The sequence below is a fragment of the Neovison vison genome, chromosome 11, assembly GCF_020171115.1.
Source record: "Neovison vison isolate M4711 chromosome 11, ASM_NN_V1, whole genome shotgun sequence".
Taxonomy (NCBI): domain Eukaryota; kingdom Metazoa; phylum Chordata; class Mammalia; order Carnivora; family Mustelidae; genus Neogale; species Neogale vison.
The window spans coordinates 161,048,127-161,072,439 of NC_058101.1; the positions used below are offsets into that span (position 1 = coordinate 161,048,127).

Below are 24,313 nucleotides of genomic sequence, written 5' to 3' on the forward strand. Positions count from 1 at the left end.
GATTAATGGAGGCTTAGACAAAATTGTTTCATCAGAGTCCCCTTGTCGAATGTGAAAATTAGCCAGTGTATAGAAACACCAACGGAGTATTTTTTCCTCATGGTGTAGACTCCAGACTTGGTTGCCAGCACAACCAGAAGTCTGTCTTGCTTTTCTCTGTCCCTTTAATGGTTTCTATGTCTCTTTCCTCCTACCACAGGTGGAAAATAAAATCCCACATAATAGTTACGCTTTGGGAAAGCTGAAATAACATATATAGCAACTGAACAGTTATAAGGGAAAAGCACATCATGAATTTAATTCCATTTCCAGATGTAAAATGTCATAAAGAATTTTTTTTTCCATACTTGGCAAAATAACAGGAATTTTCAAGACCATTTTATTTAGCTTGGTGGATGCGTGTTTGTGGGTAGGTATCAGAAAGCCTTGCACCTCGGGTGTGCTCTAAATGCTACACATCCGGGCTTTACTGAGATTAAACTACCAAAGATCCACGTTCAGCGAGAAGGTACATGACCTTCATTGAAATGGAGGGGAAATGTGTCCACCAAATGGTTGAAATGGGTGTGTTTTCAAAGCAAGGACTCTGATCCGTATGGGAAGGTTTCTAACCCAGTGTAATTATTCTCCCGTGGGTACAGACGCTAGGATACTCCTCTGTTTCAAAGAGCAGATCGTGTAGTCATTCCGCACATTTTTCATAACGACTTCTCTTTTTCCTTTACCCTTCTATGTGAGACGTAAGGCCTTTGTAGGAACACCTGGACATGAGCTGAGAAAGGCTGGCTGGGGGTAGACTCCAAGCTGGTCGTTCCTCTGACTTGAGTAATTCAACCGAATCATACAGTTATAGCTTGGAGAAAGAGAGATGTTTAAAAAAAAAAAAAAAATTTTTCAAGTGTGATGTTCCAACAAAGCCGAAGACATTTTAGAGCCGAAGACATTTAAAATGCCCCGTGGGTGGGCATTTTTATGTAAGTAAGTCAGGTTGGTAAGGGTTCCCATGTCGCCTGCTATCATTCCAATACCAAAGGAGCCGTTCCTCCATTGGAAACCTGATTGTACAGATTAACGGATGTGCCCACCTAAAGAGTAACTCCCACCGTGGCCTTGTATGGACAGGAAAGAGCGCTTTACAACTCAGCTCCTGCTTCGTGTAAATTATTAGAGTGAGGGACGTGGGAGTACTTTTAGATAATGAGAAGAAAAAAAAATAATTTGAGAAAGCCAATCCGTTTTCTTGAGTACTTTCAGCAGATTGCTAACACAGTTGCAGATTTCGGTCTCAAAACTGTCTTGTATTTTTCAAGGGGAGCTACTGACTTTTTCTTCATGTGGCTAAAACTGCCATTTAATCGAATGATTCAGAACAGAACCTACACTGCCACTCTCCAGTTGCTCTGTGTGAAAACTCACTAAAAATTCGAGCTCACACGAAGCAAAATAAGGAATCGCAAAAATTGGAAAAACTACTTCCACTTAAAAAATGCCAGCAATTTCAATGGATCCCTACTTCTCTCTCTCGGAATTTTGTCTTTTTAAAGTGCCATGTCATAAAAAAATATTTGCATGAGTATCATGGGTTATTGCTTTTGTGTTGAAATGTCTCAGTCGAGGAGAACTGTAATCTATGGTAGCTTGGGTTTCTGACCTGCAAGCTTTCCCTTCAGAGCTTTGAGCTAAAATACAGATATTGCTCAACTATGAGAAACAAATGAAAGCTGTCACAGTGTCAGCAGCAAAAACCGGGGGTCCGTCCCACACAAATTATAGACATCTGTATTCCTAATTGGCATTCTTTTGGGCCATGCCAGCAGAACAGCAGTGCCAAGAGAGGCTGACAGCTTTAGAAAAGACCAGGTATCAGGTTTAGGTGATAGGAGACACTGATGAGACATAGAAGTTCCTTTGTTGGCAATATTCTCCATATGTTTGTTATAAGGCCCGTGACTTCTAGTGTCGGCTACCTCCAAAACGGCACCCTTTGTCAAGACTAAATTTGCTACCCTGAAAACAGATCAGCTCATGAGCTCGGGAGAGCAAGTGGTATGATGGTTATATGATCAGAAGATCGTTGGCAAAGATGCATACAAATAGTTAACAAGGTAATGGTAAGAAATGTTGACCTTGATTTGTTTAGCTAAGATGTAAAGATTTTTGAAGGTCAAAGGTGTCCTTGTGTAGTGTTTTGGAGTCTAACTGTGTCTGACCCTCTAACATTAAGCTGCTGTGGCCTGCAGTTTTGAAGAGTGAAGCAAACCAGGGGAAAAGAGAGAAGGGGGGAGAACAGGAAATGGAGTGAGGTGTTTCAGGAAGTTGTCAGGGGTTGACTGATTGATTCCAGATGGAAAAGGTCAGCCTTTGTGACCCAGGAAATACTCACTAGGGGAAAGAAGTTGGCTTGTGGAAAGGGAAGGCCTGGGAGTGAGACGACGCTGGAATGCACATTCCACTTCCTTTAGTCCCCAAACATTCAGAAACTTTAACTTGTCTGAATAGAATAATATCAGTGTTGTCATCATTCATCAGAAAACAGGGAAGGAAGTTAAATTCAAAGCTTTGAATGGACCAAATGTATCTTCACCTCCATAATGTAGTTCATTTTCTTCCAGAAGGAGAGTGGATGTATGTAAAAATCAGTATTTGCGTTTGTGTGTGTGTGTGTGTGTGTGTGTGTGTGTGTATAAAAACAATGAGCAAACACGTCCTGTTTTGCATGCTGAAGTTGGAGGATTAAATTCTGTGCGTTTTCCCAGTTCCCTTTAATTGAAAGACTCTTCTAGATATCCCACAGCCCAAGATATTTGAAATATTAAAAATGGGAACTTGCCTCGTATCTATATATATACACACACACGCACATACATTTGGACATAATTTAAAATCTTGTAATAAATTTTGCAGACACTGAAATAATTCAGGTTAATTCCCTTGCTGTCATGAGAGGCCAGCGCTAGCCAGCAAGAGATTAAAATTTATTTCCATTGTTAATAGAAAATAATGAAGTGCATCTGAACCATCAGGGTATGTCATTCGGGAAATGTTCACTTTGGAACCGAATCTCACTCCACCCAAATGGACAATGATGAAATCAGCTGGCTCGAGAAAGCCCCATATTTTGTGGCAGGAATGCATGAGGAGCACGAAAGTACAGTATGACAAGAAGCTTGTGGAATGAATTAAAATGGTCTCAGAGAGAATGCTCTCTCTCTCCCCATAATCCTCAGACAGCCTGGGGTTCCCCTCCCTGTGCCTAGCACAGCTCATTAGCAATTAAAGCCTGAAGCGCCCTCTTGTTTCTAGGCTTTCCGGAGATGGCAGCTACATCAATCCGTTTACACACACAATTTATAAAGGTTACCTGATTCCTCTTGTTTTCCACCTTCTCCTGTTATTTTCAGAGGGTAAGCGCTTGCAGAGGTGAATGCTTTCAACCCTCATACTCCTCTTAATCCCATGCCAGGAGCCTGGGCTTCTCTCTTCCTTTGACTATGATGCCATCTTGTGCTTGCCCTGACAAGGACTTGGGCCTCCAAACACTCTTGGACAGCGACGGACGACTACATCTTACGGTGGCCACCGTACGATAGGAAATTTCTGAAAGCATTTTCCCCAGACTCTGAACATGTTGATATGGGACAATCCAGATCCAGAGCCAGACAGGGTGCATCCCTGAATTAGGGGCTATGGACAATCATTTTCTGAACGACAACGGAGATTCTGTTAATTTCCTTTTGATGTCACAGAGAGGTGGGGACACTATACCTGTAGTGTATTCACAGGAGAGGAACTGAAGTATGGGAGAGACACATGGCTGACTGGGAACACGTTCTGTCGTCTTTGAATCTCCAGGGCCTGATGTAATACCCAACATGTAGTGGGAGTTCAGTGAATGCTTTTGGGATGAATGATTGAAACCCGCTGATGTCTGTGGAAAATTCCTGTATGCTACTGTCATGTCCATGGGACCAAGGTTAGGTGAAACATTTTGGGGACTCATGCTTTTAAAGGTTCCCCTGAACCTCTAATATATTAAAATATATATTTTAAAAAATTAAAAGCTACCGTCTAAAACGCCAATGAAGGTAAAAAGTAAAAAATTCAGAAGGGTTTCCTTGGGGTGGGGGTTAGGGAGTGGGGAGGATTGACTGAAAAGGGACACAGGATAACTTTCTGGGGAGATGGAAATGTTCTGTACCCTGATGTCTGTCTTACCTGGACATATCTGTCAAAACTGTGCAGCTAAGATTTGTGCATTTCAAAGTATGTAAATTTCACCTAAAAAAAAAAGGATGGATTTATTATACTACCCCATTCACTTTGTTTGCTTGAAATTACTCACACTTGAAAATTTTAAATGCCATCAAAGAATCTTACTTCACATTAGAGATAAAGTAGAGCCGAGGTTCCCCTCACCTTCATTTCATGAGAAGGAAGGGTGGCAGAAAAATTATAAGTAGAATATCAGCAAATTTAATTTGGGAGTAGACAGGAAGAGTCATTTTTAAATACAGCTTCCCATTACGTACCTATTCAATGCCTTTCCTCCAGAGGGGTGTATGTGTGTGTGTATGAAAATGTATATAACAAGTTATTTTCTCCAAAAAAATTTCATGCATAACAGACACACAGACTCATGTCTAAGACAGCCCATCCTCCTGGGTCAAGTACGTAGTGGGTGCACTCAAGTCCACACACCTCTTCTATACTTTCCCAACTGCTCTGGCCTTCCCTGACCTCTGCCTCTTGGAACTACAGCACACAGGTCGAACTCTACTTGATCACCCAAAAGCGAGCTCTCTGAGGATAGGGGCGCAACCTTGTAACTTCTGGTATCCAGCCTGTGTGTCTGCCTTTCTAGAACCTCCCTCAGAGCTTACACTACAGAAGGGGCTCAATGAGTAATGTCGCCTGTCCTGGTGACAGGCCATACAAGGCAGAGGGGAGGCAGTTAGGGGGGAACTCATCTCCATGTGGCATGCACCAGGCCCTGTTCCTAGGGCTTTACATGTAATATCCTATTTTATCTTTAGTTTATTTATTGAGCCCTGGAGATAGTCATTGTTGATTACGTTTTACAGATGCGAAAAATGGAGATTAGAGAAGGGGAGATAATTTGTCTCACGTTACCGGGTGGCAAAACAGCAGTTGTGGTGTTTTTAGTTCTCTCTGACTCCCAATCCACGTTCTTCTACTGCCCCACACCCAAATCTTCCCTTTCCTTTGCCTAGATTACTAAATATCCTACATTTTCAACACCGAATTCCAGCAAATTCATCTCCTCACCAGAAATCGGAGCTTCTCTGCCACTGCTCTCTAGCGGGTGGGGACAACCCACCAACGGCTCCTCAGACCCATCTCTGTGCCCAGCATGACGTCAGCAGCCATTAGAAGTGCGGGAACCCATTCCCAAGCTGGGAGACATGTCCTCCCAGCTGGTGTTGCGGTCTTCCCTTCCCGAGTGCACACAGTTGGCTCCTTGGCTTGACCACAGCTCCAGGGTCAGCTGAGAATGGATTGTCCAGGTCCTGTAAGAGAGAACGAGGTTTTTAGAACCAGCAGGCAGATGGCCAGTTGCCCCACTCCATCACCAGGGCATGCCTTGAACGCAAATAAGTAACAGCGTCCAAGTGAAGTGTGGCCTCTTTTTCCAGGAAGTTCGACCATAATCACAGGGGGAGGATGACCTGTTGAGATGCCGAGGGCATGGCCCTGGCCCAAAATTCTGTTCCATCTCTTATTGGCCATAGGGAAGTCTTCAAGACAATAGACTGAGACTTTTCCTACTTTATGTACAGCTAACTCCCCCTGCCCCCTGCCAATTTCTTACTTTAAATATGCAGGTTGTGTTGTCAACAACGGTGAACGTGGATGGACATGTGCTGGCTGTTTCTGACAACATGTTTGTTCATAACAACTCCAAGCATGGCCGGCGAGCAAGAAGGCTGGACCCATCAGAAGGTAAGGCTGCCTGTCATCCCAGCTGAGAATGGGCCAACAAATCAAGGTCTCTGCCATGGTCTTGGTGAATTTTAAATTTCTCTCTGGGAGGGCATGGAGAAAGTACACAAGATCATGTGGGTTTTAAGTGAACTTGTAAACACTGACTTCTGCCTGTTCTGTTGCAACCCCACATGCCTCCCAGTCGGCACTCTGGCCTCCATGTATCCCTGCCTCTGCCATCCAGTCCTGTGTTTTTCTTTTTGCTAGACGGGCATTGAGGCAAACCTAAGCCTATGACATCTTAGTTAAACAGGAACATTACAGTGCAGACGTGTATGAATAAGTGTCAGATGTGCCCTTAAACAGATTGTGGCCAGAACAAAACAATGTGCAGAATGAAATTGACACTAATTGATTTTTGTTTGCTTGGACAAGAAGAAATCATGATCTGCTCTGGGTACTTTTCCATGTGCATTAAAGTCGTCAGAAATACTGGTAACTGTTCAACTTCAAGTTGTCCAAAAAATTAAAGCATATCAAGGAAGATAAGTGACAAATACCTGAGTAAATTCCATCTTTTACACTCCCCAACTCACTGGGCTAGTAAGGCTTTATAATACAGGGTGAATGGCTAACCTAGGCTACTATTTTAGTGTGATGTTTTGCTGTATACTACCACCAGCTCCCAGCTCGGCTTGGCCCTTAAAATGTGTCTTGTATCAATTTAAATAGGAATTAATGAACTGAAAGAAAATGATTGAATCAGTAAAGAATTTGGAGTGGTGTTAATTCTCCCACAGTGGGCACTGAAAGGGGAGAAGAAAATCCCAGGGTTCAGAACTAGGAACCCATCCAGTTTCTTTTGACTGATTGGATGTGATTGACTGGCTGTTCAAAGGGGGCTCATGTTTTTGGAGTCCTGCCAAAGTTCTCTTCCACCTTTGACCCTGTCAACTTTGGAAATGGAGTGATGGATTGACTTTAGTTATGGCCTGAAAACCATATTGGGTTCCTGTTGGGATGCAAAGTCCAGAGGCCTTGAACATATGGAAGGGGGGGGGTGCTAAATCTGTCCTACAAAGTTAGGAAAGTGATTAGAAATTGTCTCTTGATAGAGTTGAAAAAAACCCCAACTATGATAGATTTTACTTTCTCCTTCTCTCTAGCACATTAGCAGGCCTTGTAAATCTTAACGTCTTGGGGCAGAGGAGGTGGGGAGAGAAAAGGGATTTACACATTTCCAGTGTAATCAACTTATAAAAATATGGGGAAAAACAACATGGTTTTAAAAACACTCCTGGCACAATTAGTTAAGTGTTCTATGTTTTCATACATAGTGGTCAACTCATTAAGCTTTAATGATCTGGTGAAAACCAACAACCAATTAGGGAATGATGGCAAGTCAGCAAAGCTCGACTTGAACCTGGAATAACCAACAGCTTCCAAGAGCAACCAATCCTCAAAACTTCAGATTTCAACCATCAAAGGACAGCCCTTGACTTTTTCTTTTCTATATTCTTAGCTACCCCCTGCATCAAAGCCATTAGCCCAAGTGAAGGCTGGACAACAGGAGGAGCCATGGTCATCATCATTGGAGACAACTTCTTTGATGGCCTCCAAGTGGTGTTTGGGACCATGCTTGTATGGAGTGAGGTAGGCAAAGGCTACTGGTTTCCCTGATTTTCTTTGGCCCACAGATGGTTTTGATTTGGGGAAATGTAATTCCTGGAGCATCAGTGACATTAATGCACATTACTGAGTACCTACTATGAGCAAGGCACCAAGAATTAAGATATAAACTTCACTTTATTGTAGGCATGGATCCCTTAAAAAATAAATATTTATTGCACCATTGTTTATAATTGTGAAAAATTAGAAACAGCCTAAATATTGAATAATAGGAGAATGGTTCAATTCCACCATTGAAAATTTGGTTTTGAAAAAGTTCTAATGGCACAGGAGAATATATTTATGCTATCGTGCTAAGTGGAAAAAAAATCAGGACAATGGTGTCTACAGATATAAAATCTCATTATATAACAGCCATCCACAGAAAAGTCTTGGAAACACACCAGAATTAACAATGGCCATCTCTGGGTTACACAAGGCTAATATTTTTCTTCATATTTTTCTGTAATTTCCTAATTTTGTAAGGTGCATATGTTCTAGTTTCATAATGAGAAAACCAACAAGACATTACAAAAAGAAAAGTAACAGTGCTAGGTTGAATGTGGGAATTGCCAAGTCACTACATGAGAGAATAGCAGTGTAGGAAACAGGGAGGGAGTGAATATAGGGATGGACCCTGAAAGTGGGGGTAGTCTTGAGCTGGGCTGTTGGGAAGGCAAGGATCTAGACAGGTTAAGTTGCGAGGAAATTCCAGGGTGGGAGGGAGAAATGTGAGAGAGAGGGACAGGGCCTTTGGCGCCAAGAGTACAGCCAGTTTGTCCCCGGGTGGTGGTGGTGGGGGGGTTGTCGTTAGAGATGCTCCTGTCCTCTGTAGCCTTGGGGATAACTTGTATAAGAGGTATTTTATTTCTCTGCCTGCTCATTCCTCAGCTAATAACTCCTCATGCCATCAGAGTGCAGACCCCTCCTCGGCACATCCCTGGAGTAGTGGAAGTGACATTATCTTATAAATCCAAACAGTTCTGCAAAGGAGCTCCAGGGAGGTTCATTTACACAGGTGGGTGAGAAAATGATCCAAGGGAGACAGGCTCCTTGTTCACCTTTGCTCTACTTCCCAGTGTCTCCGCTTTATAATGATTTTACCTTTCTAGGTCTTTTTACTAGTGTGGGAAGAATGGACTAAATGATAGGCATTGAATGGGAGAAGTGTAGACTTGGTTTTAAATTTTATTTTATGCAATCAATTTCTGAAGAGTCTGGGAGATGATCATGGGAGCTCATTTCATGAGTGCATCTTTATAAATTTGACTCGGCTAGAACCATGCTAGAACAGACTTTTATCTAAGTGATCAGATAAAAAATTAGACCAAGTTGCCAGCTATCACTGAATTTTCTTGAAAAGGATCCGTAAAAATTGCCCAGTGGTGCTGCAGAGTGATTCAAATTACTTTAAAATTTTATGAAAGTTGGAATTATCTATGATTTCAATTTTTGTTGAAATTTGTTGATTATTTGTTTAAAATTTGTTGACTATCTACTTTTTCTAGGTCGAAGATATAATGACTTATGAGACATGGTCCCTGTTTGGAAATGTAGAAATTTTTAGAGGAGGCGAAGGTATATTGCACAGAACAGCTTGGCAATTAGAACATTCAAAATGTTTCGTGTTTCCAATGAATGGACTATGAGTTACAGAAAGACAGAGTTTAGTGTGGACTAGGGTAGACAGAAGGGTTTTCAAGGAGGAGATGGAAATCAAAAATTATTTCTAAGGGTGGGGAGGATTTGAATAGTTGGAGAAGAAGGAAGAATGTCCCAACTATGGGAATCTCATGTGCTAGAGCCCAGTGGGTAAGGTGAGCATGTGTCTGAAGAAGAGAGGGCTGGTTTACAGCTGTGGCAGTGTACTTGGGTAGAACTTAGCCCACAATTCAGCCCACATGAGCGAGGAATGGGAGGGAAGGAAAACATAAACCAGCCTCAAAGCCCTGTAGGGTATCTAGAATGGACAAATTCAGAGATGGTAAATCAGATGGTGTTGGGGTAAGGAGAATGGGAGTGATGTTTAATGGGAACAGAGTTTCAGTTTCGTGAGATGAGAAGTTCTGGAGATTGGTTGCACAGTGTGAAGGTACTAACCAAACTATACACTTAGAAATAGCTTTGGATGGTAAATACTATCATGTGTGTTTTACCACAGTTTTAAAAAGTGAAAAAAACAAAACAAAACAAAACACCACAAAGCTTAGTATGGGAATGAGACTTGATTCGTAAGACCACATCAAGTGTGTCCATGCAATGGAGAGTAACTCAAAGGGGTTCTCGTAACAAACACAAATGCTATTGAAATAAAGATTGAGTTAGGAGAATGATTGAAGACAGGAGGATCAACTAGGACATTGTACTTTGAAGGAGAAAATGAGGGCTATGGACAAAGAAATATATAAACTTAGAAAATATATCAGGGGCACTATGAAATTCTAATAGTTTATAGTGTCTTCTCTCGTTTGGATCCAGCCTCCCCTTCTTGTTTATGTGTAAATGCCTGGTTAGATATCACTGAGGGTAGATGGAGGAGGGTAATTTTTAGGTATATTTATTTAAAATTTCATCTTTGAACTTTCTCTCTTGAGATAGATGCATCTTGGTTGGGTTATAGTGTGTATGTTTCTATGGAAGATGCCATTGTAATCACAGTAAAATATTTACTGCTCTAGCCCCCAAAGGGACATAGTTTATTCATTCATTTAAATGAGTATTTATGACATGCCTAGTACCATGGGCTGGCACAACTCTAGGCTCTGAGATATAGAAATGGGCAAGATAAAATCCCTCATCTTGATAAAATTTTTTAGAGGGGAAAACAGACAACACAGAAAATAGATGATATAATTTCAACAGTAATAAGTAAGGGATAGAGAATTAGGCGGGCTTTGGGTGCAGTGGTCAGGGAGGGTCTCTGAGGAAGGGCCACTGAATGGAGACCCATATTACAGGCGTGGAAATCTGTCCCCCTGCCTCCATATCTTTCTGACCTTTTCTCCTCTGCATTCACATTGTCTTCCTTCTGTGCCTGGAACTCTCCAGGGTTGTGTTTCTCTTTGGTTCACCAGTGTTCTCTAGAATAGACTGACTTTCAGTGAATTGGGTGAGTGTCCCAGGCAGAGGACTGATTATAGCCTGAGAGGTGGGAATAAGCCCAGCATCATCAGGAAAGGGCATGAATACCTCTGGCCAGAGTGGTGCTGGTGGGGAGGAGATCAGTGGGAGATGAGGTGGGAAACGCAGGTAGGGCAAGGGGTTTGGATGGGAAGACACTATGGATGTTGAGTAAAGGAGCAGTCAGCATCCAGACAAGATTTGAAGCCACAGGGCTGGAGCAGTCAGCATCCAGACAAGATTTGAAGCCACAGGGCTGGAGGAGATGGCCTCAGAAGAGAGTGGCACTACAGGATGGAAGAAGTCTCGAGATGGCACCTCAGGAGCTCCAAGATATAGGGCTCAGCATGACAGGAGGAACCAATGAAGGTGACTGAGAAGAAGTGGCTGGTGGGGTAGGGGGAAAGCAGAAGCAGGAATGTGGGCTATCCCTGAGGTTAGGTGAGGAATGGGTCTCACTTTGGGATAACTTCCACTTCTAGGGCTCTGGCATCTCTGTTTTATCTACCCACTGTATATGGATGACCATCTGGCCTGTGAGGAGACAGGTAGGACAAACCAGGTTGCAACCAATCCTCAACTCTCTTCTAAAGTAATGCAAGATACTCGGCGAGGCTGTGGACGTGTGGAGCCTGGTGTTGTGTGCACGTGCACGCACATGTGTGTATACATGTGAAAACTCTCTCTGCAGCAGAGGTCCTCACCCTTGGCTGCACTTTAAATCACCAACACCTGGGCCCCAGACCAAGCAGTTCTGAATCTCTGAGGGCAGGACCCACGTATCAGTGTACTTGATCTATTCATTCAACAAGCATCAGTTCTAAATTATGCTCAAGGCACAAAATCAGTAATTTCAGTATGCCTCTAGCAGCTTACAGTTCTAGAAGGGGAGATAGACACCTGGAGATTATGATAATTGGATTAAGTCCCATAAGAGTTATAAATGCAAGAAGCACTGAGCAAGGAGTGGCTGACTTTAGGGACTCAGTGACGGCTTTCTGGAGGAGGTGACAAAAGAGTGACATTTCTACAGCGAAGTGGGAATTTGCCACACAGAACAGAGGAGGCCATGATCCACAATTTGTGGAAACAAAGTGTCTGCTGAAAGGGGAGCCCACATAACCATGAAAATAATAGATATTATGCTACTTGTAAATTCAAAGAATTATAGAGATGGTGAGACATTGGAGATCACCTGATCAAACTCCCTCTTTTGCAGATGGGAGAACTAAGACCCAGGCAGAAGCAACTTGTTCACAATTGTCCATTGAAATCAAGGTGGAATTAGAACAAGGACTCAGGTCTTTGGCCATCCTGCCTGGTATCTCTTATTTAGCAATTATTGTCAGCAAATATCTCTGTGTTCCTGATGTGCTGAAATTTTATTGACTTATTCATGAAGCAAATATCAGCTGAGCCCACCCACCATGCTCAGCTCTGTGCTGTGTGCTGGGAACACTGTAGATGAGTCAGACCAGCAGGATCCTTTCTTCAATATGGTATAGTGATGTGAAGATGAACTACTGTAGAGGCTCTAGGTTTGGGTTTCTTGGATGCCTCTAGTTCTTAAATCTCGTGTGAGTGACTTAACTTCTTAGTTTCTCCATCTATAAAATGGGCCATCTATCTCAGGACTGTGGTGAGACTAAATAATATTGTGCATACCAACAGTGGTGTTTGGCTCTCCAGGGAAAAGCGGTGGGGAGGAAGCGGGAGGATTGGTGGTATTTGCTGAGTTCCATGGTGCAAATACTCTGACTATGGCTGATTTCAAGCTACCAGTATGACATGAGCCGGCTCACAAAATTTCTGAACTATTAACAACCTGCTGTCACAAGCTGGCAGAATCCAGGTCCAGAGCACCTCTTCATGTAAGTACTTGGGATAGACAATGACTGTATCTTACTATTCAAGGGTATTTATTATTAATAATATTCTTATGATTACTATTGGGTAACCAGCATGGAAACTTCTACTATTAGGGTTATTACCATGGAAACTTGAACAAGTAATTACAAATGTGATGAGTCCTAAAATGAAGTTGTATAAGATGCTGAGAATATACACCTGGGAAATTGAACCTTCTTAAACTAAGATAATGGGGAAGGCTAAGAATAGTGCAAACACAAAGAGACAGAATGTGCAAAGGCCCTGGAGTAAGAAAGGGCATGGGGTATATCTGATGGCTACTATGAACAGGGCAGAAAAAATGAGTTAAAGAACGGTTGGTCTCAAACTGGAAGGGAGCCTGGAGAATCCCGGCCTTCTCTTTCGTGGGTGGTGGGGCGAGGGGGATGAGCAGAGAACTTGTGGGGGTCCAGCCTGCTTGAGCCACACATTCTGAGCCTCAGAACGTGCTCAACTGCAGGACAGAGTATCAGAAACTGCCATATCCATCTGCCGATTATCCAGTCTGGATATACTATCCAGACCAATACTCTGCTCCATTGGTCAGGTGGAAAATATCATCTTGATTCCAGAGGAAAAGAAAATTTTGAGAGGTCTTGAGAGCTTTAGTGGGGACAGAGTGAGCACCAGCGGGAGAGTGGCATCTGAGAGGAGGATTCACCAGACTCAGCCAGAAAACCTGCTTTCAGATGATGGCAGGAGCATCAGTGACTTGTTTGTCCTTTTGACAAGTCACCTAACCTCGCTGAGCCTCATTTTCTTCATCTGTAAAGCTCTGGTACTAATTATATTATTACCCATAGGTGTTTCCCCAATTTGGCTGAGTATGAGAATCATACTTGTATGAGCTTGTTTGGCTCTACCCTAAGAGCCGTGGGGGGCTATTGGACTATTTTAAGACTGGGGAGTGCAATGATCAGTTTTGCCTTTTAAAAGGTCATTCTGGTTGAATTGTAGAGAATGGCCTTGGAAGCCAGGGTAGATTCAAGGAGGTCAGTCAGAGGCCAGTATGGTGTCCTCAGCCAGAAATGATGCCGTCTTGGACTAGAATACTGGTAGTGGGGACAGGCAGAAGAGGATGGAATCTAGGGGGCCGCACTGGCAGCACCTGATGATTGATTGGATGGGATGAAGGTTGGGGGAGGAAGGGGAAGAGATGCCTCTCAGGTTTCAGGTTTGAAAAATTGGGTGGGTATAGTGTAGAAAGTGATTTTTAAAAAGGTATAAATTGCTAAGGGAGTTCAGAGGAAGGACAAAATACTTCCAGCTGGTGGAGAGGTGGGAAGATTTAATATTGTAAAGATGTCAATTAATGCATAAATTTAACACAATGCCAATCAAAGTACCAACAAAATGTTTGGGGAAAATTTACAAGAGTTCACCTGGAAAAACAAAGGTGTTAAAATAGGACCCCTCATTCTGAAAAATGAGAGGGCCATGCCCTACCAGACTTAAAACTATTTTGAGTAATTAGAAGAATATGGGGCTTTGGAGGTACATGTAGAAATGTTATTCAATGGAAGAGAACATTTAAAAATAAACAGGTCTCATACACATTAATGATATAAATACCTAAACATGTGTATAGGTGAGAAGCCATCCCAGTCAATGTGGAAAAGATGGAATGTTTAACAAATGGTATTAGATCAACTAGCTAAGTATCCAAAAAAAAAAAAAGTTAGATAGCTAATTTTATATTATAAACTAAAACATTTGAATTAAGTCTTTTAATTAAAAATGTACACATTTGCAACATATTGTTATTATAATCTGGAGCCTTGCTAACCTTGACCCCAAGGAAACCATCAAGCATAAATCTATGATTATGTAAAAAGAAAATTTTTGCATCTTGAGGTGATGGTCATTAAATCAAAAGGAAAAGGACAAAGTGAGAACATATTCATTACGTGTGACACATTATCTTACGTGTAAAGCGATTCACTCATTTGTTCAGCAAAAGCTTATTTTATGCCTATATTTGTCAACAACTAAGTTATGCATTGCGGATAAAGAGGTGAATGTTAGATATCTCACAAATTAAAAAGAAAAAGAAGTATGTAAATTAAAAGCTAGCAAGGAATATCAGGAGTTAATTCAGTAAGGAATTTAACAGTAAACATTTTTTAAAATCCCAATCACATTAATAAACAAACAGGATGACATTTTCCCCCATTAAGTTGGCAAAGATTTTCTTTTTTAACAAATGAAAATCTCCAAATTGGCAAAATAGTAGAAAGTGGGGACTTTCTAACATATTCCTGTAGGAGGGTAGAAGGCTCTAGGAGAGTATCTCAATGGTACTAGCTTTAAAAATGATTTTTATTTATATCAATGTAATAAAATTAAAACTACCATTCAGAAAAACATATATACCCTTTGACCTAACAATTCTGCTTTTTTGGAAGTATACTTAGGAAATCGCTGAGTTTGCCTGAAGGCTGTTCATTGGAGCACTGTTTGTGGTAGTGAAGAATTAAAATATCCTTAGTGTCCATGAGGGGACTCGTTAAATAAACAGTGAACAATCCTTATACTGAAACACTTTTTGGACACTGAAAGTAGTGCTGTGAATGGATATTTAGTTGCATGAAAGATGTCTGTGATAGAAGTTTTTAAAAAACTATATGCACAGTATGGTCCAATTCATATATATATGAAAAAAGAATAGTTGTGTAAAAAACCCAAGTAAGATATGGAAACCTGCATATGAAGGCACTACCAATGGTGGCTTCTAGATGTTGGTATTATTATGTGTTGTTTAAACTTTGCTTACTTATATGTATTATTTTCTGAAAAAATTAATTAATAATGAAAGAAAATGTGGTATAAAAAATTAGTGTCCCACATATTGAAATACTGAAACAGCATACATTGGTAAACTTGATTCTTTAGGTACAGAAAGAGTATTTCCAGCCAAGGAAGCAGTGAAGCTTCTTCCTGAAGACTGCTTTGGAGAAGGAAGGACCATGGGAGGCAGTTAAGGGTGAGGAGGGTGGGGATAAGTTATACATTCTTTCACAAGCAGAGAAGAAAATAAAAATACAAACACTGTCAAGGATAACCTGGGAGGCTGGTCACTCCCTCTAGAAACTTCCACGTGAGACTACTGAGCCAAATGCAACTCAGGTCGGTAGAGACACCTGGCGAATGTTACTCAGGGAGGGCCCAAGCACTAGAGGAAATGGGTTGGTGATCTCTAGTCTGGCCCACTCAAGGAGAAGCAACTGGCATGGAAACCACTGTACAATCCATTGGGGATCTTAGTCCAATAACTGGAAAGGCAGTGGCTTCCCTAGGTGACTGGAGGTGGGGCTTTTCTTAGAGCTGAGGCCTACCTTTTCTGAGCCTGGAGAATCCCGGCCTTCTCTTTCGTGGGTGGTGGGGCGAGGGGGATGAGCAGAGAACTTGTGGGGGTCCAGCCTGCTTGAGCCACACATTCTGAGCCTCAGAACGTGCTCAACTGCAGGACAGAGTATCAGAAACTGCCATATCCATCTGCCGATTATCCAGTCTGGATATACTATCCAGACCAATACTCTGCTCCATTGGTCAGGTGGAAAATATCATCTTGATTCCAGAGGAAAAGAAAATTTTGAGAGGTCTTGAGAGCTTTAGTGGGGACAGAGTGAGCACCAGCGGGAGAGTGGCATCTGAGAGGAGGATTCACCAGACTCAGCCAGAAAACCTGCTTTCAGATGATGGCAGGAGCATCAGTGACTTGTTTGTCCTTTTGACAAGTCACCTAACCTCGCTGAGCCTCATTTTCTTCATCTGTAAAGCTCTGGTACTAATTATATTATTACCCATAGGTGTTTCCCCAATTTGGCTGAGTATGAGAATCATGCTTGGCTTCATTCCAGACATACCAAATCATATTCTTTTGGGAGGGTCTAAGAATCTGTATTTTAAACAAAGAAAGGAGTTTGAGAAACCTGAGTCCTGCTCATCGGGCTGTTGTGGAGATGCTCTGGCTGGTAAAGCACTCTGCACGTGGGGCAGTTCCTAAGAGACCGAGTCATCCCATGGTGAGCGCAGTATTTCTTCTTAAGTGGAACTTTCTAGAAGGAGACTCAAAAAGCAAGAGGTGGGAAAGGAGGCTCGCAGATCCAACCATTGATTGTTCCTGTATCCAAGGATACACCACCACAATAAACCCAAGCCTATTAAATGTAACTTACCTGTATAATTAGCCAAAACGCAGTAATCAGTCCCCATGGCTGTTGCTGCCAAGTACAGCATAAACAACATCAGGGATCTGAAAAACAACACATTTTCTTCACACGTGTGACTTTGCAGGTCTATTTTCCTCCAACCATGGTTTGCTAAAGTGCAGCTTGCTGTTTCAGCGCTGAGAAATCCACATGAGAATATAGCACCTCTGGGAAGGTCTGCTTGGAGACCTAGAGGTGGTAGGTATGCCAGCCTGGGCGCTGAGGAGAGAGGGTCCTCTGCTTTCCTCGAACACTTCTCCACAGAGAACCGGCAGGGCAGAAAAATAATCCTTGTGGGGCACCCAGTGGGTTCATGGTCATTGGCTGTGCGGGCTTGCTTGGCTGTTTTGAGGATGCAGGAAGAGAATGTCTGGAGCATACATTTCTGGTGGAATGGCCATTGTGTATAATGATAAAATCTGCCCACTGTACCCCCACCTCCCGCCCCCCGAGACCAGTGTAAAGCCAGGATGTATGTGGCCGTGGCAGGTCACTGAGTGTGCGGGGGGTAGATGAGCACAGCTTTTCAGTATTATTCCCATGGCTCTTTGCAGAGTCTGGTTGAAACATTTGATTGTTGGTTAAGAACTCTCCTGTAAGTTCTGTCATCAGGTGGAACTCGTAAGGAAAAAAAATGATGATAGTAATTCAGCAGTCCCACCTGTCATTGTTTGAGGAGGTAGGGCCAGGCTCTGTCTCATGAGCTCCTGTCATCACTGCCTTTCCTCACTGCGATGGTTCTTTTAGTATATCAACTTGAGAGATAAGAATCTTGTGGCCTGAGGTCAGCAAGTTAGGTGCAATCATAGTGGTCTACTTCCAAAGCTGCTCTCTCCACCGCTGATCTGTGCTACTTACCAATCCCGTGTAGCTTCATAGGAGAAAGCCTATCTGTTTGACTTCACCCAGTAGTTTAACCTGCAAATGCCAATGGCCTTGGCTCTCTGGTTGTTCTTCTAAGGAAATGCACAGGAAACAGGCCTGGCCAGTGAGCCCGGAGGGGGCTCAGAGGATGCCTTGCCTGGTGCTCCACATTGCAAAGTGGGATGTTTCTATTATGTGATAAGCTGGGAACTTCTGAAGTGCCTCAAGTTCCCTGGAAGGCATAGAAACTCTCCTGTCCATGAGTAACTGAACCTGCAGAAGGCAAAGAGTACCAGCTCCACTCTGTTATTAACAGAGAACTCAGCACCAGGATGGAAGACCATGACCAAGACTAGAGGCCTTGGTTTGAGCCCCAACAATTCCTGCAAGTCACATAATCATTCTGCACCTCGGTTTTCTGGGTGAACAAACAGGAAGGTATTTCTCTTAGAGGGAAAAGGAAATGATAGATACACAAGTGCATTATGGACAGAAATTAAAAACTACAAGTCTAGTTCACTACTCTCAGCATTTGGCAGAGGCATACAGTTCTTAGGATGAGTTCTAGGTGGCTTTGCCCTCATCACTGTTGGATGGAGTGTGGATGTTTTTGCATGTCCCCCCTTCTATAAGACTCTTCTTGAAAGACCTACCACACTGTGCCCTTAATATCTGGATCTAGTTAGAAATGAGGATTTTGTCGGTGATGAAGAAGGCCAAGGCAACCTGAGAACATGGCACTGTAAGTGAAGTGAAGGGAGAGCGGGTTTTCAATGGAGGATGAAAGGAGCAAGAGATGCTCACTTGGCCAGGTGAGCCCAGGTGCACACGGAAGAGCTGCTTGTCAAGGTGTGTGGTGGACCTTAGAAGCTGGCAAATGGGAACTAGTGGAGACACTGAGAAACCAAAGAATCCATGTCAACTAACCTCTTCCCCCAAAGATAAGAAAACTTCTTCTCTTTTACTCTAGCACAAGTGAATGCATTTGATTACACACCCCTGTTTATTATTTGGGAGAAAGTGTTCATAAGAAAATGACCAGGAACAGGCAGCAGTTTGGAGGAGAAATGGGAGGCCTAGATTTTTCCACAAACCACCGGATCATACCCTGAACAGTCTTGTTCCCGAGGCTCGGTGTGGGGTATGGGGTCTTCTTTGCATAAAGCTGCTGTGCACAGGTGTGCATGCAGGACTGCAAATGTTAATAGCTCAGCTACTTCACATTCCTTTCTTTTTTTCTTATAACATTACCCTGATTGAAAAAAATCCCATTTAAGAAAGGAATCTGATTTTGAGTTAAAAATACCCCATTCAAACATCAAAAACTGGCCTGAGTACAATTTCTTCCCATTCACCCTGGAAACAGGTTGACTCAACAGCCCTCCTGGTAGCCCGTAGTTTTACTGAGGTTGCTTCTACCCTCACCTCTTGTGATAATCCAGATTCGTCCTCCGGCTGAGTCTGAAGAATGATGTCTCCGTTGGAAGCCCCAGTATAGGGGGCTGGTGTTTCACCGGAGACATCCCAGCCCCTTAATGGCCTGGTGCTCTCAGCTATAATATTCTAAATACACATTACTGAGGGCAGGAGCACATTCATAACTGCTCCATTGTGGCATTTAGATTTACCCTTGAAATTTATCTTTAATTTTTACAGTTGTCTCCTTAACCATGTATATTACTCCCTTTTTCAAACAATCTGTCTTCCTGCTGCAGTTTTTCTTGAAGCCAAAGCGTAATTAAATATTAAATTAATATTTCATTTTAAATTAAATATCAAAAGCTTCCATCTAATCTTTCACTTGTGCACTGCTGGTTCTCACCTCGTGTTCTTGTTCCTGTATCCACAAAGACAGGTGCCGCCTCTTAATAATGTGTTCCTATATTATCTTTGTCCTTTTTTTTTAATTGGTGACACTGAACTTTTGCTGCATTGAAATAAATGGATGTAGGGAAAGATTTCAATGTAGCAAAGATTAACAACAACATAATTCAACAGCCTATGATTTCAACCGCACCCATCTCCAATTCTTGCAGAATTTCACTGTGCCAAGTAGGTAATTGTCTTAGAATCATATAATGCAAGAGCTCACAAGGGATCTTAGAGGCCATTTAGTCCAACTGTTTGTCTCTTCAGGGAGATAAACCAAAGTCCACCGGGCCTTGAAGGTGATGAATGGTCAGTCAGGGGTGGGATGTAAAGCAGATCCCAGGCCAGACCAGTTTTTATCTCCTTGGACTATCAGATGCTGCAAAAAAAAAAAACTTGAGAGCATTAAAATGCTAATTGAACATAGGCTCTGCATGCTGGACCCATAAGCAGTAGGGAAGAAGGTAGACAATTAGACAATGAAATTGGGAGGAAGTGGGAGAGACAGAGGAACGCAATCAAAGCACAAAGAAGGCAGACCTCACAGGAATCAATGTGGAGACTCAAGGCTCTTTGAAGACATGGATCCTGGGGGGGAAAGCAGAATGGAGAAGTCCCAGAAGTAACATGAAGGCAAGAGCTGGAGTCTGAATATCTGAATTCTTCCCAATGCTAGATTGCTCTACATCTTCCTGGCCTGCTACCAGATTAACTGTCTTTGACCAGAGCCACACAGAGAGGCATTCCTGATGCATGGTTTCTCCTTTGCTTATTTATCAATGTCCATCTTCTGATCTGGTGCTTGTCTGGCAGTCACATTATATAGATTTTAGGTTTCTTAGGCAGGATCCTTTTCCATTGTTTTCTTTATTATTAGAGAAGGATAAGATTTCAAGTTAGGACTGGAGAGAGCCTCTGGTTCTGTGGGCTAGACCCACATGGTCCTCAGGGTACCGTGGGCTTTATGCATACCTGATGAAAGTGAAGATCCTTTGCTGCAGATGAATGCACATATGTGCAAACATACAGCTAGGCTCTGACTTCTGGAATTTTCTTGGCCTCTTGATGACCATCCATACACTCCATGATGATCCTAGGCTCCAACTAGACACTTCCTAATGAGAAAAGCTGAAATCCAGGCCAAAATCCCAGAGCAACCACCCGTCTGATCACTCAGATGTTCCCTCACTCCATCATCTTATTTGTCTCATCTCAAATTTTTGCAAAGGAATTTGATCAGCCTTCGATGCTGCCATTTTTGTGACGAGTACTCCTATTGGTCAGGACATAAATGACCTCCTGCCTGCAATGTCAATGCTGTCTTTGTTCAGGGTTGACCAGAACTCTAACAAAGAGTCCCCTTTCCATATTAGCCCGTGTCCCCTATATTTTTGGGAAACAAGTAGAGGTGTTAGAGTAAGCGTTATCTGGTCTCTGTGCCTCCTCTTAAGGAAAAAAAATCATATAGAATTTATACATCTCACCAGCCTCTTGGGAAAATTAATATTGAACACCAGCCAGTTTTTTTTAAATGAGTAGTTCCCAGTAGATATTTTTAGTTAAATACTATTTACTTATAAAATAAAACCTTTACACATTGCTTAAACTTTATATCTATTTGCTGGGTCCAAGATATGTAAGTAACCTCATATATTATACCCGCAATCAAAATGAGAAATGACACATAAGATCCAGGCTCTCAGGAGAAATATTATGAAATCTCAAGGTATTGATGAAAGTTTTTCCAAGGCTGATCCAAATGGGATTTAGATTCTGTGGCAGTTGAAATGTGTATTATTAAACTCCTTAAGCAAACCCGAATGACTCCCAGTGGAGGATTAAGACATTCTATGTATAGCAAAGACGAAATTCTCATGTCTGAGTTTTCTCTATTGAATTCCCCCTTGATTAGCTTCTGTAATATTTAACTTCATGCCATGCCATAATTATTTAATAAAAGGTAAATATAAATTATATTTCAGTGGGGATATGACCTTTTACCTTAATGTTATGTTACTAAAGAAAGACATAGATAAATAGAGCCTATAGATCGAAGCGTATTTTTAATTTACTCTGTTTTTGCCTTGCTAGCACTTCTCTGTGTCCCTGTCAGCCAAGGGCTTGGCAGCACTTCACAGCACCCCCCTCCACCCCCCACCCATGTGGTAGGAGAGGTTGTAAATTCACACTGATGATGGCGGTTAATGATCTGGTCGGCCCTTAGAGGCAGTCTTGGTGCTGGTCTTGGGCACCTCATTAGCTAATTGAGGTTTGCTTGGCTCACACCAGGCCTGAAATATCAGAGAACACCCAGGGAGGTTGGGGGGTGGGGGTGGTAGATGGAATGAAACTGGGATTCAACATGAGGCTGAATATGTAGGATGCAAAAAGCAACTGGTCAGTTGGGAAGTCAGTTTGGAACCAAAGTCAAAGTTGTCCAACCTCATCTCCATGTTTTGAAGGCTGAAAACTGTAAAAATTGACTGACTTTCCTTCTTATGGTTTGGTATTGACTAAATGGTTTCGACTTCACGGTTTGTATTTCAAGAGAGCACATGGTTAAGTGAAATCGTGTGTGCACGCGCATGAGATTTTTTTTCCTGTCTGTATAGATGACAGCGTGTTTTTACCATTGTCCTCTCATCCGGGGTACACTGCCCATCCCACTGTTTGCACTATGAAGTCTGGCGGGGTCCTGCCAAAAAACACTCAACATCAGAAATAGATGAGTATGCCTAGTCTCCTTACTCATTTTGAAACACAAGTTGCTAAGCCAGTGTGGTCAAGGTAGTCTGCTATTTCGGATTTGGGTTGGGACTGAGAACGGGAGGGCAGGCAAGATAAACCAGACATTACCCATGTGTCCCAGCAGTTTCCTATTTAATGGGAACAACAGTGGGTACAAATGTGGGATCAATTCTGTGAAAGAGAAAGCACCATCTACATCCCACCTCCCTGTGCTGATTAAAGCCTGGCTTTAGAGAATTCATCTGCAAGCAGCAGGAAGGACAAGGGATAATGAGATTAGTGGTGGTCATGGGGAGACCCCTGGAGCTCTAGCGAGAGGGAGTGAGAGCTTGCTTGGGGCAGTAGTTGTGCAAATGGGAAGAAAGGACAAGGACTTTAGTGGAGACCAGAGGGGACTTGGAGGGGTTAGATAGTCTGCCTCAAGGGATAGTCCCTTACCTTATAGCCAATATATTGTGAGCACACCCATATCTATCACTTCCATTTTCTCCAGGTAAGAAAATCGGTACCCTAGGTAACGAAATAGTGCCTATTTGAAAAAAAGACGAGGCAATGATTGATTTAGAGCGTTTTGTCACTAGGTCTGTTGGCCATGCAGCACGGGGCAGCTTTTTGTGCTTGCTGATTGATACGAAATGGGGCCCTTCTCCCATACTCCGTGATTGAGAAGTCAGGCAACCTGGCAGGGCTGAACTTCGCAGATCTGCAGCCCTTTGCTAGAAGCTGAAGAGGAAGCATGGGGGATGGGTGGGTGCAGGGGTGTGGGTGGAAGGAGAAGATGGCATGGCCACTTTTCAGCACTCTTCTCTGCTTCTCACCAGCTCACAGCAGAGAGGTAGGCTTTGGCCCAGGCAGCTGTTGGCATATGTGGATAGGGCTTGGAACAACATCTCTAACTCAGCAGAAAAAGTTAAAGCATAGGCCTTGGAGTTAGAGAAACCAGGGTACAAATTTCACCTTTACTGCCTGGAACTGCATTGAAAATGGAGATAAAACCCAAATTGTGGGATTGTAATGAGGGTTAAATGAGCTAACATATGTAAAAGGCTTAGCACAGTGCCCGTACTATAGCAAGCCTTTGGTAAATTCTAACAGCGGCAGTAATGATTTTCATTATTGAATATAGCCGTGGAAAATACTGTTATTAAAAACAAACAAACAAACAAACTTCAGAACCTGCTGACGTTATAATGCCAAGTGGGGGGGAAAAAGTTTACAGAATGATTCCAATGATACACGCAGCTATTTTTACATGTGTTCCCGGGTAAAATGGTAATTTGAGTCCAAGTGTTTATTCTGCCCCCAGTCCCAAAATATACCAGAGGATATTTTCAAGAAAACAAAACAACAACAAAAAAGGGAAATCTTATATTCGTGGTTGAAGCTAGGCTGGTGTCATCAATATTCCAGAAATTCTGTGCTGTCATACTGGTGGGAGCGGACAGAGTTATATCGGAGCATGTGTGAAAGCTGGACTTGTCGTTCCCCTCTAGGCCTCCTCTGTCCCCACCTCTCAGGGTAAGAATGAGAACACAGACAGAAATTCGATTTTGAATAGAGAGAGCATTCCTAACAATGCTTGCTGCATGCAGTGACACTGTCATTTACATGGGAGGAAGACAAAGATACTCTCTTATTTCAAGAGCATGGACAGGATTCAACTCTTATTCTTACCAATGGACCCTGATTCCTGGAGGACTGAACCAGGGAAGAACCCAAGAATGGGAAAGTTATAGTATCACAGGACTCCTAGCCAGGAGAAAAAGTAGTTAAATTAAATATCTCAATTATTGTTAATATAATGGCAAAGCTTAATATCAATGCGAAAACTAGTCTAAAAGATACAGATCATAGAAGATCTAAAGATAGTAACATTAGCTGAAGAAAGTGACTGACCAAAATGTAAAAGTGGAAAGTGTGGGGTGCAGGAATGAAAGGTGGGCAAAATTCCTTATATGTGGAGGGGCTTATCAGACTCAAAC

The 24,313-nt window shown here is 42.5% G+C and overlaps 1 protein-coding gene across 1 annotated transcript in view; it reads left to right on the top strand.

Moving 5' to 3' along the window:
* Nucleotides 1-24,313, top strand: part of EBF2 (EBF transcription factor 2) — a 192,312-nt gene that overhangs the window by 143,954 nt on the left and 24,045 nt on the right. The window contains exons 8-10 of the mRNA XM_044225117.1: nt 5,844-5,961; nt 7,466-7,596; nt 8,503-8,629. Coding sequence (XP_044081052.1) covers nt 5,844-5,961; nt 7,466-7,596; nt 8,503-8,629 — 376 coding nt within the window. The remainder of the gene's footprint in view (nt 1-5,843; nt 5,962-7,465; nt 7,597-8,502; nt 8,630-24,313) is intronic.